At 43.6% G+C, this 20,830-nt stretch overlaps 1 protein-coding gene across 2 annotated transcripts in view; it reads left to right on the top strand.

Annotated features, from left to right (window-relative positions):
• CDH23 (cadherin related 23) overlaps nt 1-20,830 on the top strand; it is a 1,814,588-nt gene that overhangs the window by 1,607,659 nt on the left and 186,099 nt on the right. For both annotated transcript variants that reach the window (XM_029608940.1, XM_029608939.1), the window contains 3 exons: nt 9,511-9,732; nt 11,181-11,300; nt 12,500-12,680. In XM_029608940.1, coding sequence (XP_029464800.1) covers nt 9,511-9,732; nt 11,181-11,300; nt 12,500-12,680 — 523 coding nt within the window. The remainder of the gene's footprint in view (nt 1-9,510; nt 9,733-11,180; nt 11,301-12,499; nt 12,681-20,830) is intronic.

The following is a 20,830-nucleotide window of genomic DNA, read 5'->3' as shown; positions in this document are numbered from 1 at the left end:
CAGTGCAGTCTCCAGAATTATATACAATATTCCAAATTAAATCTCACCAGGGACTTAGGGTCAATATCATCTCCTTTTTTTCTGCTGACCATTCCTCTCCCTAAGCACCTAAGCAACTTTCTTCCCTTTGCTGTGGCCTTCTCCACATGTTTGGCCACCTTGAGATCATCAAATATGATCGCTCCCAGGTCCCACTCTTGATTTGTACATTAGAAGAATTTCACTCTGTACTGTACTGCTCCCATAGGTGCATAGCTCTGAATTTTTTAGCATTAGATCCTAGCTGCCACACTCTAGACCAGTGATGGCAAACTCCAGTCCTCGAGTGCCACAAACAGGCCAGGTTTTAAGGATATCCAAAATGAATATGCATGAGATAGATTTGCATACTATGGAGGGATTGCATGCAAATCTCTCTCATGCATATTTGTTGTGGATATCCTGAAAACCTGGCCTGTTTGTGGCACTAGAGGACTGGAGTTTGCCATCTCTGCTCTAGACCATTCCTCAAGCTTCATTAGATCCATCCTCATGCTTTCCACACCTTACTGGCTGTCTATCCTGTTAAAGATCTTGGTATCATATGCAAAAAGACAAACCTTTACTGAAAACCCTTCTGCAATATTTCTTATGAAAATACTGAAAAGAACCAGTCCAAAGCCCGATCCCTGTGGCACACCACTAGTAATGCCCCTGTCTTTGGAGTGAATTCAATTTACCACTATCCTTTGTTGCCTTCCACTCTACCTGTTTCTAAGCCAATCAGTCACTTTAGGGCAAATACCAAGGGCATTCAGTTTACTTATAAGTTGCCTATGCGGAATCATGTCAAAGGCCTTGCTGAAATCTAAGTACATTACATGTAATGCTCTCCCCAGTCCAGCTATCTGGTGGGATTGCCCATTTTATGAAAGAAGAAAAAAACACCACTTGCCCCGCCCCTGTCCTTTCCTTGCCCCACCCCCCCCCTACCCTCTACAACAAATAATGGTTCCCCCTCACACATATGATCCTTGTCCCCCAGAGCCCCCCTCCTCTGAAACACAGTTAGTAAAACAGTGTGACAAGGCAGTGGCTAGAGCAAGAAGGATGCAGGCAGAAAAAGGAAGTGATCCTGCCACTGTACAGGCCATTGGTAATACCTCTTCTAGAATACTGTGGCCAGCAAACTTACCATACCAAAAGAGCATTAACTCCCAGGACTCAAACAGCAACAAGCCTACATAGGAAAAGATAGCACTGAAATATTACTCTAGGCCTGGAACACCAATGCAACTCCCTAGGGGGAAAACACAATAAGCCATTCTGCAACAGATCCTTTCACAGAAACTACTAGCAGAATCTCTCACCTTGCTCTCACATGCAGAACACAAAAAGATCCCTGGAATACAGAATAAGGGACCACAAATTTCAAATGCTCAGATAAAAACTAAAGTGGGACCCTAAAAAAGTCAAACTCTGCATGTAGTGCAATACAAATCGAAATGCAGTTTCTCCAGAACAGAGCCAAGTACAAAGATTAAAAGATGCCCATTCCCAAAGCTGGCATTTTCCATGCACTTGTAATGCTTTTTTCTACCTTTGTTGTCTGGTCATTTTATTTTTCTAATCGCGTCGGTCCCGGTCTCTTTTTTTTTTTTTTTTTTTTTATCAGGTTTTCTCTTGTTGATCTTCCTCTAACTCCTTTTCAAGAGTCTTCTGTCCATTTTCTATTTCTACTGTTTTCTGTCTTCTTCACTTCCTCCCTTAATTCTGTCTCTGACATTTATTTTTCACTTTTCATCCATTTACTCCATTTCTCTCTTCTCTGTCTCTTCATTTCTTCCTCTCTATCCACTCATAGATTTCATCACTCCACCCCCTTTTTCATCCTCCAGTTCTCCCTCCATTGCCCCACCTTTCCTTCCATTTCCCCCTCACCATATTGCTTCACTCACCAGTCTCCCCTCTGTCCCCCTTTCAGCATCTCTCCCTCTCCCTCTCCCCCTCTTTCTTCCCCTACCTTGTCCCCCCTCCAGAACATTTCCCCCTTTCTTCTTCCAGCATCTTCCTCTTTCTTCTCTCTCTCTCTATTCTTCCCTTCCCATTTCTCCCCTCTGTCTTTCCTCTTTCCCATCACTCCCCCACCCCCACTTTCCAGCATTTCCTTCTTCTGTTCTCCTCCACATCCCCATGCCAGGGTTCTCCTCCCTCAGCAAGCTGAAGACAAGGGATCCAGCCCAAATTGGCCTTCGGGGAGTTGCTATCCATAGTCACGGGACACCCCATTTCTTTTCCCTTGCTTGACAGACTTTAAACTGGTAATTGTAACCTACTCCAAACAAAGCCCACTCGTTGCATGGGCCAGAGCAGAGTTAACTGCTGAAGGCGCACAGACAAGAGAGAGTCTGTGCATGCTCTCCTTCCAAGCTCTTTTGTAGTCCCACCCCCTCCTGGTGGTAGGAGGGCCTGGAAGAAGAATATGCACAGACTCTCTCTTGTTCTTGTGCACCATCAGCAGTTGTTTCTGCTCCAGCCCTCGCAGTGATGGGCTCAATGCAGATTACAATTGCAAGTTTAAAGTCTGCTGGGCAAGGGAGAAGGAGTGGGGTGTTCTGGCTAGTCTGAAGGCCCATGATTGGCAGAAAATTGATACTTTCATTGGCCGGTTCTCTCGTCTGCTGGCCTCCTTTCAAGAAAACCAACCAGGGCAGTCATATACTGGCCAGTTGGTAACCCTACTTTCTGGTTACCCAGTCAAAGAAATTAATTTGATTTGTTTGACAAAACCTACATCTGGTAAAAATCATGCTGCCTCAGATCTTGTAATCCATTGGACTCCAGAAACTGCACTATTCTCTGTTTTTGCAGTGACTCCAATAATTTACTTGCCACAGAGGCCAGACTAACTGGCCTGTAATTCCCAGCCTCCTCCTTGCTTCCACTTGTGTGAAGAGGAACCACATCCACCTATCTCCAGTCCTCCATAACTACTCCCAGCTCTAAAGAAGCATTGAAAAGTTCCCTTAAAACCCTCAAATGTATCCCATCTGTCCCCCTTGCTTTATCTACTTTTAGTTTATCTAGCTGCTCACAAACACACTTTTCTGAAAATTGTTTGAAGTTACCTCACTTCCAATCCTATTTGCATTCATTTTCTGTGGTCCTACTCCTGGCCATGCCTGAGTGAACACCAAACAGAAATATTTATAAAGCAAGTCCATTTTTTCCTTGTCGGCCTCTACATATTCCTCCCCTTCACATCTGAGTCTCACAATATCACTTTTGCATTTCCTCCTATCACTAAATCTCTCTAAAATAATGTTTTGACCCCCTGTTTTTACCATGCTTGCTATTTTTCTTACATTTCTGTATCTGAATATCATCTGCTTTGAAGTGGCTGAAAGGCAGAATATAAATCTAAATAAATAAATACATTTGCATCTTTGCTCTCCTGACTACTTTCCCACCTTCTTTTAGCTTTTCCAGATATTGTTGGCTGTCTTTCTCTTTCTGTGGCCTCTTGTAGCTTATGAAAGCTAACCTTTTTCTTCCTTATCTTTTATCTTCTTCTTTAGAGAATCATATCAGCCTCTTTTGCCTATTACCTTTATTTGCTTTTCCAACAAAAAGTTTAGTTGCCCTTACAATATCTCCTTTTAATTTTGCTCACTATTCTACTTCCCTGTAATTTTGCATCCTTCTAATAATACTCCTTGAGGTACTCCCCATTTTAACAAAGCTAGTTTTTCTGAAGACTAGGATCCTTGTCATCATCACTTGTGCTCTAAAATGGCACCACACCATCCAGGGATCACAAGATCCCAGACGAACATCCTCTGTGACATCAGAAACACTGTCCCCATTGGTAAGTACCAGGTCCATTGTCACCCCCATGTGGGTCCCATTACCTGCTTCTAGGAGACACCACAGCTGGGATGCACCAATCAATATCCAGAAGATTGAAATCAGCTACCAATAGTACCTCCCTTTTCATAGCAATTCTGTGAATATCCTCCATTAAATCTTTATCCATTTTTTCTGCCTGTGAGGAAATGGTCTATGTATCACTCCAACATACAGGGTCATTTATCATTGTGCATTAGGGCCTTAATACCGTAACACATGCAGTAAATAGCGCAATGCAAGCTATGCAAGTGGGAGGAGTTTGGACGGAGGTAATGTAATGAACAGCTTTTAACATCAAATGCAATAGAGTAACACACAGCAATGCAGATATTAACACCAGAAATAATTACTAGAGATGTGAATCGTGTCCTCGATCGTCTTAACGATCGATTTCGGCTGGGAGGGGGAGGGAATCGTATTGTTGCCGTTTGTGTGTGTAAAGTATCGTCATAATCGTTAAAATCGTGAGCCGGCACACTAAAACCCCCTAAAACCCACCCCCGACCCTTTAAATTAAATCCCCCCCCAAATGCCTTAAATTACCTGGTGGTCCAGCGGCACACTAAAACCCCCTAAAACCCACCCCCGACCCTTTAAATTAAATCCCCCACCCTCCCGAACCCCCCCCCAAATGCATTAAATTACCTGGGAGTCCTCCGTAGCGGCGGTCTGTGGCTAAATCGGGGGAAGGGGGAGAGCACGAAAACCGGCACACTAGATCGTGAGGTCTTCAGCCGGCGCCATTTTTCAAAATGGCCGCCGCAAAATGGCGGCGGCCATAGACGAAAACGATTCGACGCAAGAGGTCGTTCCGGACCCCCGCTGGGCTTTTGGCAAGTCTTGTGGGGGTCAGGAGGCCCCCCCAAGCTGGCCAAAAGTTCCTGGGGGTCCAGCGGGGGTCAAGGAGCGATTTCCTGCCGCGAATCGTTTTCCGTACGGAAAATGGCGCCGGCAGGAGATTGACTGCAGGAGGTCGTTCAGCGAGGTCCGGAAATCTCGCGAGGGTTCCGGACCTCGCTGAACGACCTCCTGCAGTCGATCTCCTGCCGGCGCCATTTTCCGTACGGAAAACGATTCGCGGCAGGAAATCGCTCCTTGACCCCCGCTGGACCCCCAGGAACTTTTGGCCAGCTTGGGGGGGCCTCCTGACCCCCACAAGACTTGCCAAAAGTCCAGCGGGGGTCCGGAATGACCTCTTGCGTCGAATCGTTTTCGTCTATGGCCGCCGCCATTTTGCGGCGGCCATTTTGAAAAATGGCACCGGCTGAAGACCTCACGATCTAGTGTGCCGGTTTTCGTGCTCTCCCCCTTCCCCCGATTTAGCCACGGACCGCCGCTACGGAGGACTCCCAGGTAATTTAATGCATTTGGGGGGGGTTCGGGAGGGTGGGGGATTTAATTTAAAGGGTCGGGGGTGGGTTTTAGGGGGTTTTAGTGTGCCGGTTTTCCTGCCCTCCCCCTTCCCCCGATTTACGATTTTTTGACGATAAATCGGGGGAATTGGTATTGTATCGTGGCCCTAACGATTTTTGACGATTTAAAATATATCGGACGATATTTTAAATCGTCAAAAAACGATTCACATCCCTAATAATTACACCTTTTTTTCAGTGCGTTGTGCCTGCATTAGTTGTGCATTACCAGGCAAAGAGGTTTTATCGCACATGCCGTTTTGAGAGAGAGAGAGGGGGCACTTTTAACTCGGTATGGAGGTTTGGGGGGGTGGGATAGGTTGGGAGGGGCGGTTTTACATACACAGTAGGAGGTACCAATAACAAAATTGACATCACTGAAGATTTTCTGCTGTTTGAATCAATGAAAGGTACAAGAGGAGTTGATTTGTAAAATGCACAATCTACCTACCTTGTTGGTATCTCCTACTATGTAAGTAAAACTGCCCTACCCCCAAACCTACCCCACCTCTCAAACCCCCACACCAAGTTAAAAGTGCCACCTCTTGATGTTTCCTTATCTCTTAAGCCCTACAGTTCTGTTGTGGTAATTTTCATTAAGTTTATGGGACTTGATGTGGGTTAGTTTAATTTTTTGGTCTCTGTGCTTTTTCTTTTGTTGCTAGAGGCAGCAAAACCCTTGGTTTTATTTTGAATTTTGGTATTTTTAGTATGTCTTCAGTCACTGGTTGGTTATTAATATGATTGGGTAAGATGAAGGAACTATGGGTTGTATTGTTTCTTGTTTGATTTTTTTATATACAGTATGTGTTTTTGTAATGTGGTTCTTTTCTGCTTTTGTTATGTTGATGGTTTTGTTATGTCAGTGTTCGTTGGGTTGTGGGATTGTTGAGTAGTTATAATTCATTCTTGTATTTTGAGATTTTTTTTGAATGGGAATGGTTTTATTTTAATGGAATGTTTTATAAAAAAAATGTAAATATTAATTAAGATTGTTGTTTATTTTAATTTACCTTGCTTACTGTTGATGTTATAAAAGTGGAATATAAATACATTAAATTAAATGAAAATGTAAATCAACGCACAATTAAGCTCTGGAATTTGTTGCCAGAGGATGTGGTTAGTGTAGTTAGTTTAGCTGGGTTTAAAAATGTTTGGATAAGTTCTTGGAGGAAAAGTCTATTAACTGCTATTAATCAAGCTGACTTAGGGAATGGCCCCTGCTATTACTTGGCTTCAGTAGCATGGGATCTTCTTGGTGTTTGGGTAATTGCCAGGTTCTTGTGGCCTGGTTTGCCTTCTGTTGGAAACAGGATGCTGGGCTTGATGTCCCTTGGTCTGACCCAGTATGGCAATTTCTTATGTTCTTATGTTCTAAATGCATCTTGATTCACTTTTCAGGAGTAGATGAATGCTGTTTGTTTACATGTACAGGATGTTTTATTGGGGCAATTTTCAAAAGGGGATTTCTGAACATTGCCCCCAACCTTCCACAAAGAAAAGTGTGCATGCTGCAAACAGCACACACTGTTCCGCTGGAAACGGGGGTGGGGGCAGGCTGGTAAAAAAAATGCATGGATAATTAATTTCTAAATCCCTAGGCCTGATTTCTCCTGCTTTTACCCACACACTTTGCACCTGGAAAATATGCAAGCCAGCAAAAGTTTTAGAGATTCTGTGGGGAGCTTCCCTTTAAATTCTGCTTGCAACTCTGCAAGAACAAAGTACCCACAAGGCTTGAAGCTACTGATCACTGCAGAAAATTATCCTCTATGGGGGTAGTTTTGTAACAACCCACATTCATTTAAAGGCTGTTACATGCATAAGTTTCACTCATTTTCAAAGCAAATTTATCCATGTAAGTTTGCTTTGAAAAATATCCCAGCAAAATTACCCGATTACATTTGTGCACTGCTCTAAGCAATGCTCAAAAGCATATGTAACCCTCAGTGGGAATTTTAATCATAAGAGCACACAAACTTATTTATACTCTTTGGGGCTGCTCCAGCTAGCAATTAACTCCCATGCTCTCTATCCCACGGTGGATTCTTTCTATGGGAGAAGCTCTCGTTTATGGCCTGGAGCATGGTGTCTTGCTTTCAGTGTGTTGAGAGTGTAACTGCATCCCATGGGGTGAGATGCTAGGACAAATCAACAGGACCACGCTTGGGGTGTTAAATTAAAGTTTACTGATTTGATAATAATTTAATAAAAGTCAATTTGTCCATAAATAGTGAAGTTACATCTGACTGTTGATACATGAATGATTTTCTCTGTAGGTAGGTGTCCTTTGTTTCAGGCCTCTGGGTAGAGCTCCCATGATGATTTTACTTGCACAAAGCTCATCCAGTAGCTAACCAGGAATCCTGTTGGAGGGGTCCCCACTTCTCATAAAAAACAGTCCTACCTTAATCCATCTCGTTTTTGGACACCCAGCCCATCCTGGTCCCATGGGTGGAGATCTGGCTGGGGTTTCCCAATCTTGTTCTTTCATCCTTAGCTGATATTTCTGGGGTCTTTTGTTGGGGAAAGTCAAATGGGGTCAAGGCTATACCAGCGCTGCATCCCAGTGAGGAGGGGAATCCAGAAACCTTCCCACTCTGTTCATGTCCAAAAAATATTTCTAAAGTTAATGCTGGATACATCTTCAGCCCTCACTGTCTCTCGTTACAGGATCCGTCACTGGTGCTTGCCCACCTAGGATTTAGAGTGGACTCACAGGTCTTTGGACCTCTAGGTGAGAGTCCTTTTACTCCAAAAGGGAAATCCGATGTAAAAATCTCTATCTCTGTAAATTAGTAGGAGAAGGACTCTCTGGCAGGGAGTGCACGATGAGATATCACTTCCAACTGAAACTCCAGGGTGAAGCTAGGAGGCCTCACCACAGTGTAAAACCAAACAATCCTTATTGTCACAAGGCTTTCTAAAACTTATCCCAAAGAGTCCTAAAATGGCTGGGCTGAATAGAGTTTAGACATCCAATCCAGACCCTCCAGGTTGGGAGGGGCTGTGAGGGATGGAAGGCTCTCTGATAGTGTGTTCTATACAGGAACTTAATGATATCTAGTGGCCAACCTGTAAGGGTGTCATACATAATAAAAAAAAATAACATCATAAAAATAAAACATAATCATAAAATACATATTAAAATAAAATAAATCAGATAAAATAAAACCATATGTAGCTCCTTTTCTGTTTCTTAGTTGAGAAGTTCAGGGATCACACTCAGTCCTGTGGCTAAGTTCTTGCATAGTTCTGCAGTGTGAATTTTCCGACGGGGAGAGAGGACAGATCTCCAGGGCCCAAGGTGTAGGGAATGACTCTTGTTGTCGGTGCTATCTCTGTACGCTATAGATGGGTTTAGATGGCAAAAAACAAGCTGGGCATTCTTGATGGGTTTTTCAACTCAAATTTACTGCAGATCTTCAAGGGTAATTAACTAGCACCATACACATTTCATTTTTTGTTACATCCATGTCCCAAAGTTATTTTATCAGTATCTCTCTATTTGTGAAAGTGTCCCTTGGTATTGGGGTCCTGAAATGTTCTCACTTTCCAGGGCATGGACTAGCAAGCATCCCCAGTGGGCAGGGTTCTCCTAGATGTAGTGGAATCCCTTTCCAAATAATACCTGAAATCCAGATATCCTCAAATTTCTCCATCTCTCTATCCTCTTCTCCCTTCCAGTGAGGGCATCCAGATGAAAAAAAAGACCTTCCCTTAGTTCTCTTCTCCAGATGGTTACATGGGATTTTTACAAATGAAAGGTCCTAATGTAACAGGGAAAGAAAACTTCTCATATTTCTCCACTATTGGGCAGACAGGTGGCAAAAAAAAAACCTCCTCCCAAAACAGAAAGGAAAATCTATTCACAAAAATTCTCAGTCACTCAGAGCAGTGTCATTACTGTTCCTCCACTGTAGTTTTGCTTTTCTAAAGGACTGCAGTATGGAAGTCAGAACTACAAGGCCCTGCATGCAATGGGGTAAAACCAGGACCGGATCAACCTGTCCTGAAAATCTGGAGCCAGTTGGCAACCCTAGTCCCAAACTTTCGCATGGACAGCACATAGTTGGTTGTTCATTCAGTCATTGCTGTTGTCTGGATGAGCGTTGCTCAGAGCAGGCTATTGAGCTGTGACTCAGTATGAGGAGGGAACCTCTGGAATTTTTATTTCTTTTTCCTTCCTTTATTTGTTCTTTGTGTCCAGGCAACCACAATTGTGTATGTGACCATCCTGGATGAGAATGACAATGCCCCAGTCTTCCAGCAACAGCTGTACGAAATCAACCTGGATGAGGGACCATTCACCCTTAATGCCACCATCATCACCATCACGGCGATGGATCGGGATGAAGGCCCAAACAGCACCATAGTGTATGCTATCACCGGTGGCAACATAATCAGTACCTTTCAAATAAACATCAAGACGGTAAGGCTTCACCAGATAAAGGATCCATGTCTTACTCTTTCTACCTTGAACAAAACTATGCCGGCATCTGAAACTGTAGTTGTCCGGTTATAGCCATGCTGTAGATAAGTGCAGCAGCAAGCTTTGAAGCTCTGCAATATCTGCCCTTGAGTTGAGTGCTGAAATTTGTATTTTGTTATAAGGGCTGGCACTTTATCGACATCCATATCATATTTGATTAATATGTTGGGTATGCCTACATGTAAGGTGCATACAAGTAGAAATAATTATGTTTTTTTCAGACAGGGTTCAGTGGGAGAGCTCCTGTTTACTTCTTTCATATCATCTTGTGGTCTATTTACTACATTCTCCGAGGGCAATTATGCCAAGGCTGTTATTTTAGTTCTCTTTTAATAAAAAAGAAAGAAAATACCAATGGGTTTTATAATGTGAAAAAAAAAAACAAAAAACCACAAGTTCAAGGTTTCAAATGTGGGCATGCTTTGAAGATACATTTTTCAACTCCTAATGAAGAAGGCATGTCAAAGCATTACTCTTAAGCAACAGGCCTTGGATAGCTGAAGAGATCTGCTGACTGTGTCCTTCAGTTGAAAGGTGGTGACTGGCCTGCACAGCTGTTTTAAATGCGCGGAGGACTACAAGGAATCAGTTTGCCTAGTATCCTTGTGTGAAGGCTGCTGTCATCTCGGCCTGGGGGCCTTCATTGATTCCATGTCGTCATCCTGGACTGTAGCATCCTCCAGCTGAGCTGGAGATGTAAGCAAAAAGGCAGAACGCTACTGGAACAAAACCAAAACAAATAAAACTAAGGATTTGTTCACCTGTCCCTGATGATCAGCAGATCACTTAAAGGTCACTTGAGGACTCCTAGGCCAGTCCTCAACGGTCATAAAGAGGTCAGGTTTATAGGATATCCATAATGAATATGCATGAGATGTATTTGCATGCATTGCCCCCATTGTATGCAAATGTATCATCTATATTCATTGTGAATATCCAGAAAAGCAGACCTTTTGTAGCACTTGAGGATCAGAGCTGCTTACCCCTGGTGTACAGGATATCCTTAATAAGTATTCATCCAATGTATTTGCATTCATTTGGTCTCAGAACCAATAATATTGCATATTTTGAGCACCTTAAAATCCAGACCTATTTATGACCCTCAGGGACCTGAATTAATGTACTAAGGTATGCACTACTGCCACCTCATCTCAAGTCAGTTGACTTTTTAGAATTAACCATTTTAGCTCTTTAATTGTACTGTACTTGTTTCAGGAAGGCACTGAGTTTTCTGACACAGTAATACATTTCCTGCTGTAATGCCCTCTTGATCCTAGGACTGTGCTTTAGTTGTCTGCTCCTGTTGCTGGTGATCTTCCTGATATGTTCCGGTCGGGCAATCCATAGTGACGGGGATTACTTTTGGTGTTCTGCTGTCCTTTTTCCAGGGTCTAATACGTGCAGTGAAGGAGCTGGACTATGAGATAAGCCATGGACAATACACACTCATAGTGACTGCCACGGATCAGTGTCCTAACTTGGCCTGCCGCCTCACCTCCACCACAACGGTACGTAGCAGCTGCATAGGTTTTGTAGCAAGTCCCTTTTGCCAATTTATACAGGCACTACAAACCAATGCTACTATAACCACCATAATGTGACAGCCATTGTGGTAACTCATGTACAGTAGCCATGTTATTTTTGTTCTGCTAGAAATACACAGCAGAAATATAGAATGTTCTTGAAAGGTTGTGTACCATGACGTCGCTGAGTCGTCCTTATGTCGATTCAACAAAAACAGTATTGCAGTCTGCAAAGAATTATTAGGACTCTGCAGTAGTTAAACATTACTGGCTTCCTGTCATCAGTGTTTGGGGTAATTTTCATAAGTACTTGTGCTGATGCAGATTTTCCACCAGTTCTCAAAGTGCAAGTATGAGCATACTTTCATTTTGAAAATCGCCCTGGGATAGATTTGCCTCTTCTTTTTCTGCGAGTATTTTTGCTCAGCAAAACAACACACGTGAGTTTTCAAAATGCCTCCCCCCCCCCCCCCCCCCGACCTAACCCCGCCTCCAGGAATGCCTCCACACATTGGGAGTAAAAGCACGTGTATTTTTCCACAATGCACATACTTTTAGCCATGTGAAGGGTGGGCATTTTCCAAAAAGCCCTTTTACCTGGGTAAACAGGTAGGAAGGTTTTTCAATTCGCTGATTAAGTGGTCTGTTGTATGGGCGATTTTTGAAAAGAAACACAAGGTAGTGGATTTGGTTTATTTATTTGTTTAATGTGAGGTTTATGCTTCTTGTCTATATTGCTATGTTTATGGGATGAGTTTCCCCAGCTCAAAGCCCCTTTCCATCACTGAAAGACCCCTGGAAAGGATTCTGAGTGGGGGAGGCTCCTTGGCCTCCCCCACTCAGAATTTCTTGGTATGGCCGAGAAATGGCATATTTTAACTCAACTGATTTGTCCTGTTTCTGAACAGAGAATTAAAAGAAGCGATTCTGAGTGTCACATGAAAAACATGAGCTTGGGGGGAGGAGTTAGGCGTTATTAGGTGCTCTTCTATCTGTGGCATACATTTGAATGAAATTAGATGAGCGATTCAAAAGTTATTAGGGAGCTACAGACACTGTGATATTATAAGACCAGTTTCCCTATAGGATACTAAGCTAATGATTTTGCTAGGTGTCATCCATTTTATAATTTTTTTCCCACAATAATTATTGGTTTTCTCTTCGTTCTCTCTGTATATGAATAGGTGTTGGTCCATCTGAATGACATAAATGACAACAGACCCACTTTTCCTCGGCCCTATGAGGGTCCATTTGACCTTACAGAAGGACAACCAGGCCCCAGAGTGTGGACATTTTTGGCCACGGATGGTGACTCGGGGCTGAATGGACAGGTGGAGTACAGCATTGTGGCTGGTGATCTGCTAGGTGAGTGTGTGTTTGGAGGTAGGGTGGGGGAGAGGAAAGGGTAGAAGCTGAAGTGAAGATATGTTCTGAAGGCTATCCATGCAATTCCACATACACAGACCTGATCTTCATTCTAACAATGTGTACAGGATAACAGTCAGCTCAGACATTTCCAGTGACAGGTTTACAGAGTTTTCACTTGCATCAGCTGGTGCAGTGTTCACGTAAGACGCATGTCTCTCTTTTTTGCCTGGATAGAAGTTTATAATATAACTACAATAGAAGCTTTAAGCTAGAAGACAGATCGCTCCTTTCTGTGATTCTGCTCCTGGGGAAAACAGTTCTCAAACTGATTTATGTGGATGAAATGTATTTTAACCACGTAAATTGGCCGCCTGAAAAATGCCCACCTTCAAAGAGGCTGAAAGTCTGTGTATTCTTCCACAGTACATGAACTTTTAGCCACATTGAGAGGAGGGGTGCCTGGGGGCGTGTTAGGTCAGTGGAGGAGAAGAACATGCATGGATGGCATTTTCAATGCCTCATGCAAAGTTCTAGCCTCACAAAATCAGGTGCAAATGACCCATTAAGAAAGGTGGAAGGAAGGCAAAACGATTACCGGCATGGTTAAAAGATAAAGTGAAAGAGGCTATTTTAGCCAAAAGATCTTCATTAGGGATGTGCATTCATTAGCAATGAAATAGGAAATAGAGACGATATTTCCTATTTCGTTGCGTTTCGGGGGCCTACAAAACGATAAGAAAGCCCACGAAATTTCGTGAGGTTTTCTTATCGGTTTTAGGGGGGGAAGAAAGGGCACATTAAAAAAAAACAAAAAAACCCAAACCCACCCCAACCCTTCAAATTTAATTAATTGCAATCCCCCAGCCTCCCGACCCCCCCAAGACTTGCCCGACCCCCCCCCAAGACTTACAGAAAGTCCCTGGTGGTCCAGTGGGGTCCTGGGAGCAATCTCCCCCTCTCGGGCCGTCGGCTGCCACTAATCAAAATGGCGCCGATGGCCCTTACCATGTGACATGGGCTATTGGTGCCATTGGTCGGCCCCTGTCACATGGTAGGAGCAATGGATGGCCCGCGCTATTTTTTAAGATGGCACCCACCGTCCATTGCTCCTACCATGTGACAGAGGCCGGCCAATGGCACCGATAACCCCTGTCACATGGTAAGGGCAAAGGGCCATCGGTGCCATTTTGATTACTGGCAGCCGACGGCCTGAGAGCAGGAGATCACTCCCGGGACCCCCGCTGGACCATCAGGGACCTTCGGCAAGTTTTGGGGGGGTTGAAATTAATTAAATTTGAAGGGTTGGGCGGGTTTCGGGTATTCGTTTCAGGGCAGCCGAAATAAAATCGGCCCAAACCGCGGGAAAACGAAATTTCCTGCGACAGGCCACATCTCTAATCTTCATTCAAAAAATGGAAGAAGGATCCATCAGAAGAAAATAGGAAAAAGCATAAGCATTACCAAGTTAAATGTATGACATTGATAAGACAAGCTAAGAAAGAATTTGAAAAGAACTTGGCCACAGAGGCGAAAACTCACAATAACAACTTTTTAAAATATATGCGAAGCAGAAAGCCTGCAAGGGAGTCGGTTGGACCATTGGACGATAAAGGGGGTTAAAGGGACATTTAGAGAAAATAAGACCATCGCGGAAAGATTAAACATTTTCTTTGCTTCAGTGTTCACTGAAGAGGATGTTGGAGAGATATCCATTCCGGAGAAAGTTTTCATGGGTGATGTTTCAGATCAACTGAACCAAATCATGGTGAACCTGGAAGATGTTGTAAGCCTGAATGACAAACTGAAGAATAATAAATCGCTTGGATTGGATTGAATACACCACAGGGTTCTGAAAGAACTAAAAAATGAAATTTCAGTCCCATTTCAATTAATTTGTAAGCTATCATTAAAATCATCTGATGTTCCTGAAGATTGGAAGATGGCCAATGTAACCCATATATTTAAAAAGGAATCCAGGGGTCATCTGGGAAACTATAGACTGGTGAGCCTGCCTTCAGTGCCAGGAAATATGGAAACTGTTAGAAAGAATAAAATCACAAAACATTTAGATAGACATGGTTTGATGGAACACAGCCAACATGGATTGCAAGCTGGATTGCAAGCTGTTTAAAAGACAGGAAACAGAGAGTAGGATTAAAAGGTCCGTTTCCACAGTGGAAAAAGGTAAACAGTGGAGTGCCTCAGGGATCTGTACTTGGACCAGTGCTTTTTTGTTATGCCTGTCAATCGCAGCCATCTGCGACTGTGAGTACTCACTTCTTGCTCTGCTCTCCTGCCCTCCCCAGGGCTGCTCGCAGCGCGGGCCTGCCTACACCGCCTCATTCCTCGGGACTCCTCATGGCAGCATGGACGCCGCTACTTCCTACTTTGATGTCGGGCCTTCTTAGGCACGCGTGTGCGTCACAGGCCCCGCCTTTGAAACCTCTTCAGCGGGAACCTCGTGGACGTCCCTGTTTGATGATGTCATCGTACTCCTGTATTTAAGCTCCACCTTCGCCCCCAGCTAGCCGACTTGGCAACAAGTTCCGTACGAGTCCTCAACTCCTGCCTTGTGTTCCTGAGACATCGCTACGTGCCTTGCTCCTGGACCCTGTCTGGCACCCGCTCCTTGGTGGTCAGTGTGCGCTCCTATGGGGACTTGCTCCTCTGGCCTACTCCGCACCTCGGGCTGGCTCTGCACTTCCTGGGTCCTGCTCTGCATCAGCTCCTGCTACTCGGGTCTCTCTTGGAACACTGCGGCAACCTGGGAGTTCCTTGGCTAGCCTTCCCTGCTTCTCAGGGTTGCGCCTGTGTTCTAGCAAGACTGTCTGCGCTCTCTCGCTCCTCGGGCCATGCTTACTACTCAAGAGACTACCTAGAGCCTCCCCACTCCACGGGGCTGTGCTCCTGCCTATTCAACGACTGTCAGCTGTCCTGCTCTTCGGGCCTGCTTCTCTACTATACTGCCGGCATTCCTCTGCTTTCCGGGTTCCTGCCTACTTCAGTCAGCAACTGAGATCAGGACCGGGCTTTCCTGCCTCGTGGGTTGGCCTGCACCTCCTAATCTATGCCCACAACGCTGCAGCTCCGCCCCTCGGGGCTGTCCTCCCGGAGAACCTTCTGCACGGCTATTCCCATGCCTACTGCTCCGTGGCCCACCTGGCACCTCTCTCTTTGGGGTTTCACTCCAGGAACCACCAACTGTCTGTCACCCTACAGGGGATACCTCCTTGTCCCTGGGGTCACTCCACCATTGTGCCCAGAGCTCCCTGCTGTGCCGGTACCTCACCTCCTGATGATGCGGATCTGTGGGGTTCCTCCCCACGGGCTGTTACAACTCGCATCTCAGGCCAAGGGTCCACATACCCACAAACCTTAACATTTTTAATATATTTATAAATGATCTGGAAAGGGGTATGATGTGTGAGGTGATCAAATTTGCAGATGACACAAAATTATATAGAGTAGTTAAATGTCAAACAGATTGTGATGAACTGCAAGGGAGGATCTTGCGAGACTAGAATATTGGGCTTCCAAATAGTAGATGAAATTTAATGTGGACAAGTGCATAGTGATGCATATAGGGAAAAATAACCCTTGCTATAGTTAGACATTATTAGGTTCTATCTTAGGAGTTACCACCCAGAAAAGACTAGGCTTCATAGTGGATAATATATTGAAATATTTGGCTCAGTGTGCTGTGGCGATTAATAAAGTAGACAGAATGTTAGGAATTATTAGAAAGGGAATGGCAAATAAAACGGAGGATGTCATAATGCCTCTGTATCGCTCCATGGTGAGGCCGCACCTTGAATACTGTGTGCAATTCTGGTCACCGCATCTCAAAAAGGATATAGCTGCACTGGAGAAAGTGCAGAGAACGGCCACCAAAATGATAAGAGGCATAGAATGGCTGTCCTATGAGGAAAGGCTTAAGAAGTTAGGGCTGTTCAGGTCTGAGAAGAGACAACTGAGGGGGGATATGATAGAAGTCTACAAAATAATGAATGGACTTGAACAATGTAAATTGGTTATTTACTCTCTCAGATAACAGAAGGACCAGGGGGCACTCCATGAAGTTGGGAAGTAGCTCATTTAAAACAAATCAAAGAAAATTATTTTTCCTTCAGCGCATAGTTAAGGTCTGGAATTCATTGCCAGAGGATGTGTTTACAGTTGTTAGTGTAACTTGGTTTAAAAAAGGTTTGGATAGGTTCCTAGAGGAAAAATCCATAAACTGCTATTACGGTAATTAATAAGCTTGTGATTTATCTGATGTTTGGGTACTTGCCAGATTCTTGTGACTTGGATTGGCCACTGTTGCAGACAGGACACTGGGCTTGATGGACCCATGGTCTGACCCAGTATGGCATATCTTATGTTCTTATGTTCTTACCCGCAAGTACTTTGTAGCCACAGCAGTTTTCAAAGTGAAAATCCTTGATTACTTTCCCTTGGATAGGTGGTGCAAGTAAAAAGTCTGCGGTGACTTTGCACCGGGGCGAGTAGTCTGAAAACTGGCCCCATAAACAATTTTCTAAAATGGAAGGGCGTAAGAATCTGGACTGCGTCTACTGTGGACCTTTCTACTGCTTTTGCTGTGGACTTTCTTTTTGTACTGCTGAACTGGTTAGTTTTTCCAGATTGCTCTGGACGGTGTGTTTCTTTTGAAGGTAACCTCTGCCTAGTTTGGCCTTGCAGGGCCTCCTGTACAATCCACAGAACCCAGAGAACTCCCCCCCCCCCCCTCCCAACCACCCTGGTTGAGCAAGACCTGTGCTCTCCAAGGATGGGAAAGTGACCCCCAGCAAAGGGAGGGTTACAGTATGATTTAAGTTTGGGTTCTTATGCTTATAACAAAGAGATGTAGAGTAATACTTTTATCAATAAAGTCAAGAAACTTTCATAAAGATGTCTCGATTCATAGCTGTCCATAAAATCTACTGAACGCTTTCTGGAGGCTGATATTTTGGCTATAGAGTAGTGTTTTGCCACCAGGATCAGTTCTGGGAAGTGAAACAAATATTTACTCTCAAGTGGAAGGTTTGCACCTAAGAGTATTATTAAATTTTAATGATGTAATAACTAAGTCACTATATATTGCTTGAGATGGAATGATGTTACGCACTGCCATGCCAGAGATCGGGATTTAATTCAGTAGTTTGACCGCTGCTTCTTGGGTAGATCAAGTTAGAGAAAGCTGCCGAGACGGCATGCACAGCCCCAAGGGGAAGGGAGCCTGTCATTTCACAACGGTAACAGTCAATGGCAAAACTCAAGAGAGGTCCATTCGGAGTAAGCCAGCGAGCAGAAATGTTATCAGGGTAATGTTATCTGGATAACCTTAACTGGATAATCAATGGAACTTATCTGGATAAGGATTCCGCTAAATAAACATGGATAAAGTTGTTGGGATAGCATTATCTGGATAACTTGAGGTGTTTATCCAACCAAAATTACCTGGCAAACTTTATCAGGACAATGCTAAATTCCAGGGCTGTCCAGGGAAAGTAAAACAAACACCCCCCAGCATCACCTCTTTTTACCTAGGTAAGTTTTGTGCAAAATTTAGCCAGAAAGCAAGAGGAAATATTCTAATCTCAGGGGGTATTTTTGGCTAACCTCAATGTGTGTTTGTAGCCGGTTCTAAAGCGTACTGCAATCTGTGGCCACTGGCTGAGGACTGGGGAGATAAGACAGGAATGGGGAGAGGGTTAAAATGTAGGAAACCCCCCGGGTTGTTATGAATGCTTGTGATTCTTTAGCCAGTTGTGATTGAGCTGGAAGGCCAAATGTGCAAAACCAAAAAAGTGTAAAAGGGTAGGATGCTGTAAGAGAGCTGGAGACTAGTACAGGTGACTTAAATGGGGCAATTCTCAGAATTTCCGCTTTGGGCCAGAGTCCGCTGGGACCCCTTCACCTGCAGACTTCGCACTAAGCATCAAAGAGAAAGTGCAGGCTTGCATGCCTGTTGAAGCAAGCTGCAGGCATAAAGTAACCCACTGGACATGTGGGTTTTTTTGTGAGGGTAGATTCTGTAATGAAAATTGACATGCTTAGACTTGAGAATAGATTCTGTACGTGTTAAATTCTGATCCTCCTCAAAACACGCCTCTTAAGAATGCCTTCCCTAAATGCAGCTAAAAGTGCTTGGGTTGTTTCACCACCTGTAATTTTAGCCAGCCTGAGTGAAAGTGATTTTCAGACAGGCCAGTTTACCCGAGTAAATTGCTATTTACCCACATAAATGTCTTTGAAAATTGACCCGGTAAAGGAAATTTGATGTCACCACAGTGGAAAGTATTATAAAGCACAGAAAAGGTAACAAAGCATTTACAGCACAAAGAATTCATGATGGTGTGGGTTCTGGTCAAACAGATCATATCCAATTAATCTAATTACTTTTTCTTAAGTTTATTAAGCGAGACAGATGCAATAGACCAGTATCTGAAAGGTTGAGGAATTTAGTAACGAAAGTCGCAAAAGAGGGTTCAGTGGAAAATGAATGGCTTCAGAACGGGTTGGATGGTAGGAAACAAGGCGCAGGGTAGAAGGTGACTTTTCTCAGAATTTATAACATTTACAGAATAATTTTCAAAAACTTTTGAAAACTGTTACAGTATATGCTATTGAATTGTCAATAGGTTTTACCTGCATTAAATGCACTTAACGCAGATAAATGGGTTTTTGAAAATTGTTACAATAGTATGTTACATTTCCATTTTTCTTTGAAAATTACCCTGTATATTTTTCACTGGTCTCTTCTCTCACAAAACCTCCATCAACAGCCATACCAGATGATAAAGCGGCAAGCAAAGCGGGAGAACTCGCAACTTACTTCAAGAATAAGATCCCAAACCTATTAGCGCAGTCCAAGAACAACAACAATTCTACGCTAGTCACACCACAGATTACCTGCCCATCACAAAAGACATGCCTGAGCGAATTTGAAACCACCTCCTCCTTAGAGATAGAAAACATCCTAAAAAAAATCAAACCTTCCTCACATCCTCAAGATACCATTCCCATCAACCTCCTCATTTCATGCGCCAAAACCATTTCCAAACACATTGCACAAATCATCAATTGCTCCCTATCTCAAGGACTAGTTCCCGACTCTCTCAAAATGGCAATCATAAAGCCACTCCTAAAAAAACCTAATCTTTCACCGGATATCCCAGCAAACTTTCGCCCAATAGCAAATCTACCATTCATCGCTAAAATATTAGAACGAGTAGCAAATAAACAACTCACAGAATACATTAACAACAACAACATTCTCTCTCCAGCCCAGTTCGGTTTCCGCCAATCCAGAAGCACAGAAACCCTCCTAATCTCATTAACGGATTCCATCTTACTGAATCTTGAAAAAAGATGTCCCTGTCTACTCATCCTCCTAGACCTATCAGCAGCATTTGATACGGTCAATCATAACTCATTAATAGATCGCCTTTCAGACATTGGAATTAGAGATACAGCTCTCAACTGGTTTAAATCATTCCTTAAGAACAGACAATACAAAGTCAAGGTCAACAAGGAAGAATCGCAACCAGTCACTTGCGACTTGGGAGTCCCACAGGGATCGTCACTCTCACCAACCTTATTCAATATCTACCTCCTCCCACTTTGCCAACTCCTTGTCAACCTAAATCTCATACACTACCTATACGCAGACGATGTACAGATTCTAATCCCAATCACTGAATCTCTACAAAAAACTCTGGACTTCTGGAATACATGCCTACAAGCCATCAACAACTTACTCGCAAGCCTAAATCTTATTCTTAATCAAAACAAAACAGAATACCTATTCATTTCTCAAGATGGAACATACTCACTTCCCAGCACCAACCTCTTTCCTCAACTAACTCTGTCACCACAAGTCAGAAATCTTGGTGTCATACTTGACAACCAAATGAATTATAGAGCTCTCATCAACAATATAGTAAAGGATGGATTCTTCAAATTACAAGTCTTAAAAAGACTTAGACCACTCCTCCATCTCCATGACTTCCGACTGGTTCTACAAGCAATCATTCTCACGAAAATAGATTATTGCAATGCTCTTCTAGTGGGCCTCCCCGCAAACACCTTAAAACCATTACAGATGTTGCAAAACGCTTCGGCAAGGATTCTAACCAAGACTA

Source organism: Rhinatrema bivittatum, chromosome 7 (assembly GCF_901001135.1).
Source record: "Rhinatrema bivittatum chromosome 7, aRhiBiv1.1, whole genome shotgun sequence".
NCBI lineage: Eukaryota > Metazoa > Chordata > Amphibia > Gymnophiona > Rhinatrematidae > Rhinatrema > Rhinatrema bivittatum.
Note: the sequence above shows the minus strand (reverse complement) of the source record. Positions and strands in the feature narration are given on the sequence as shown.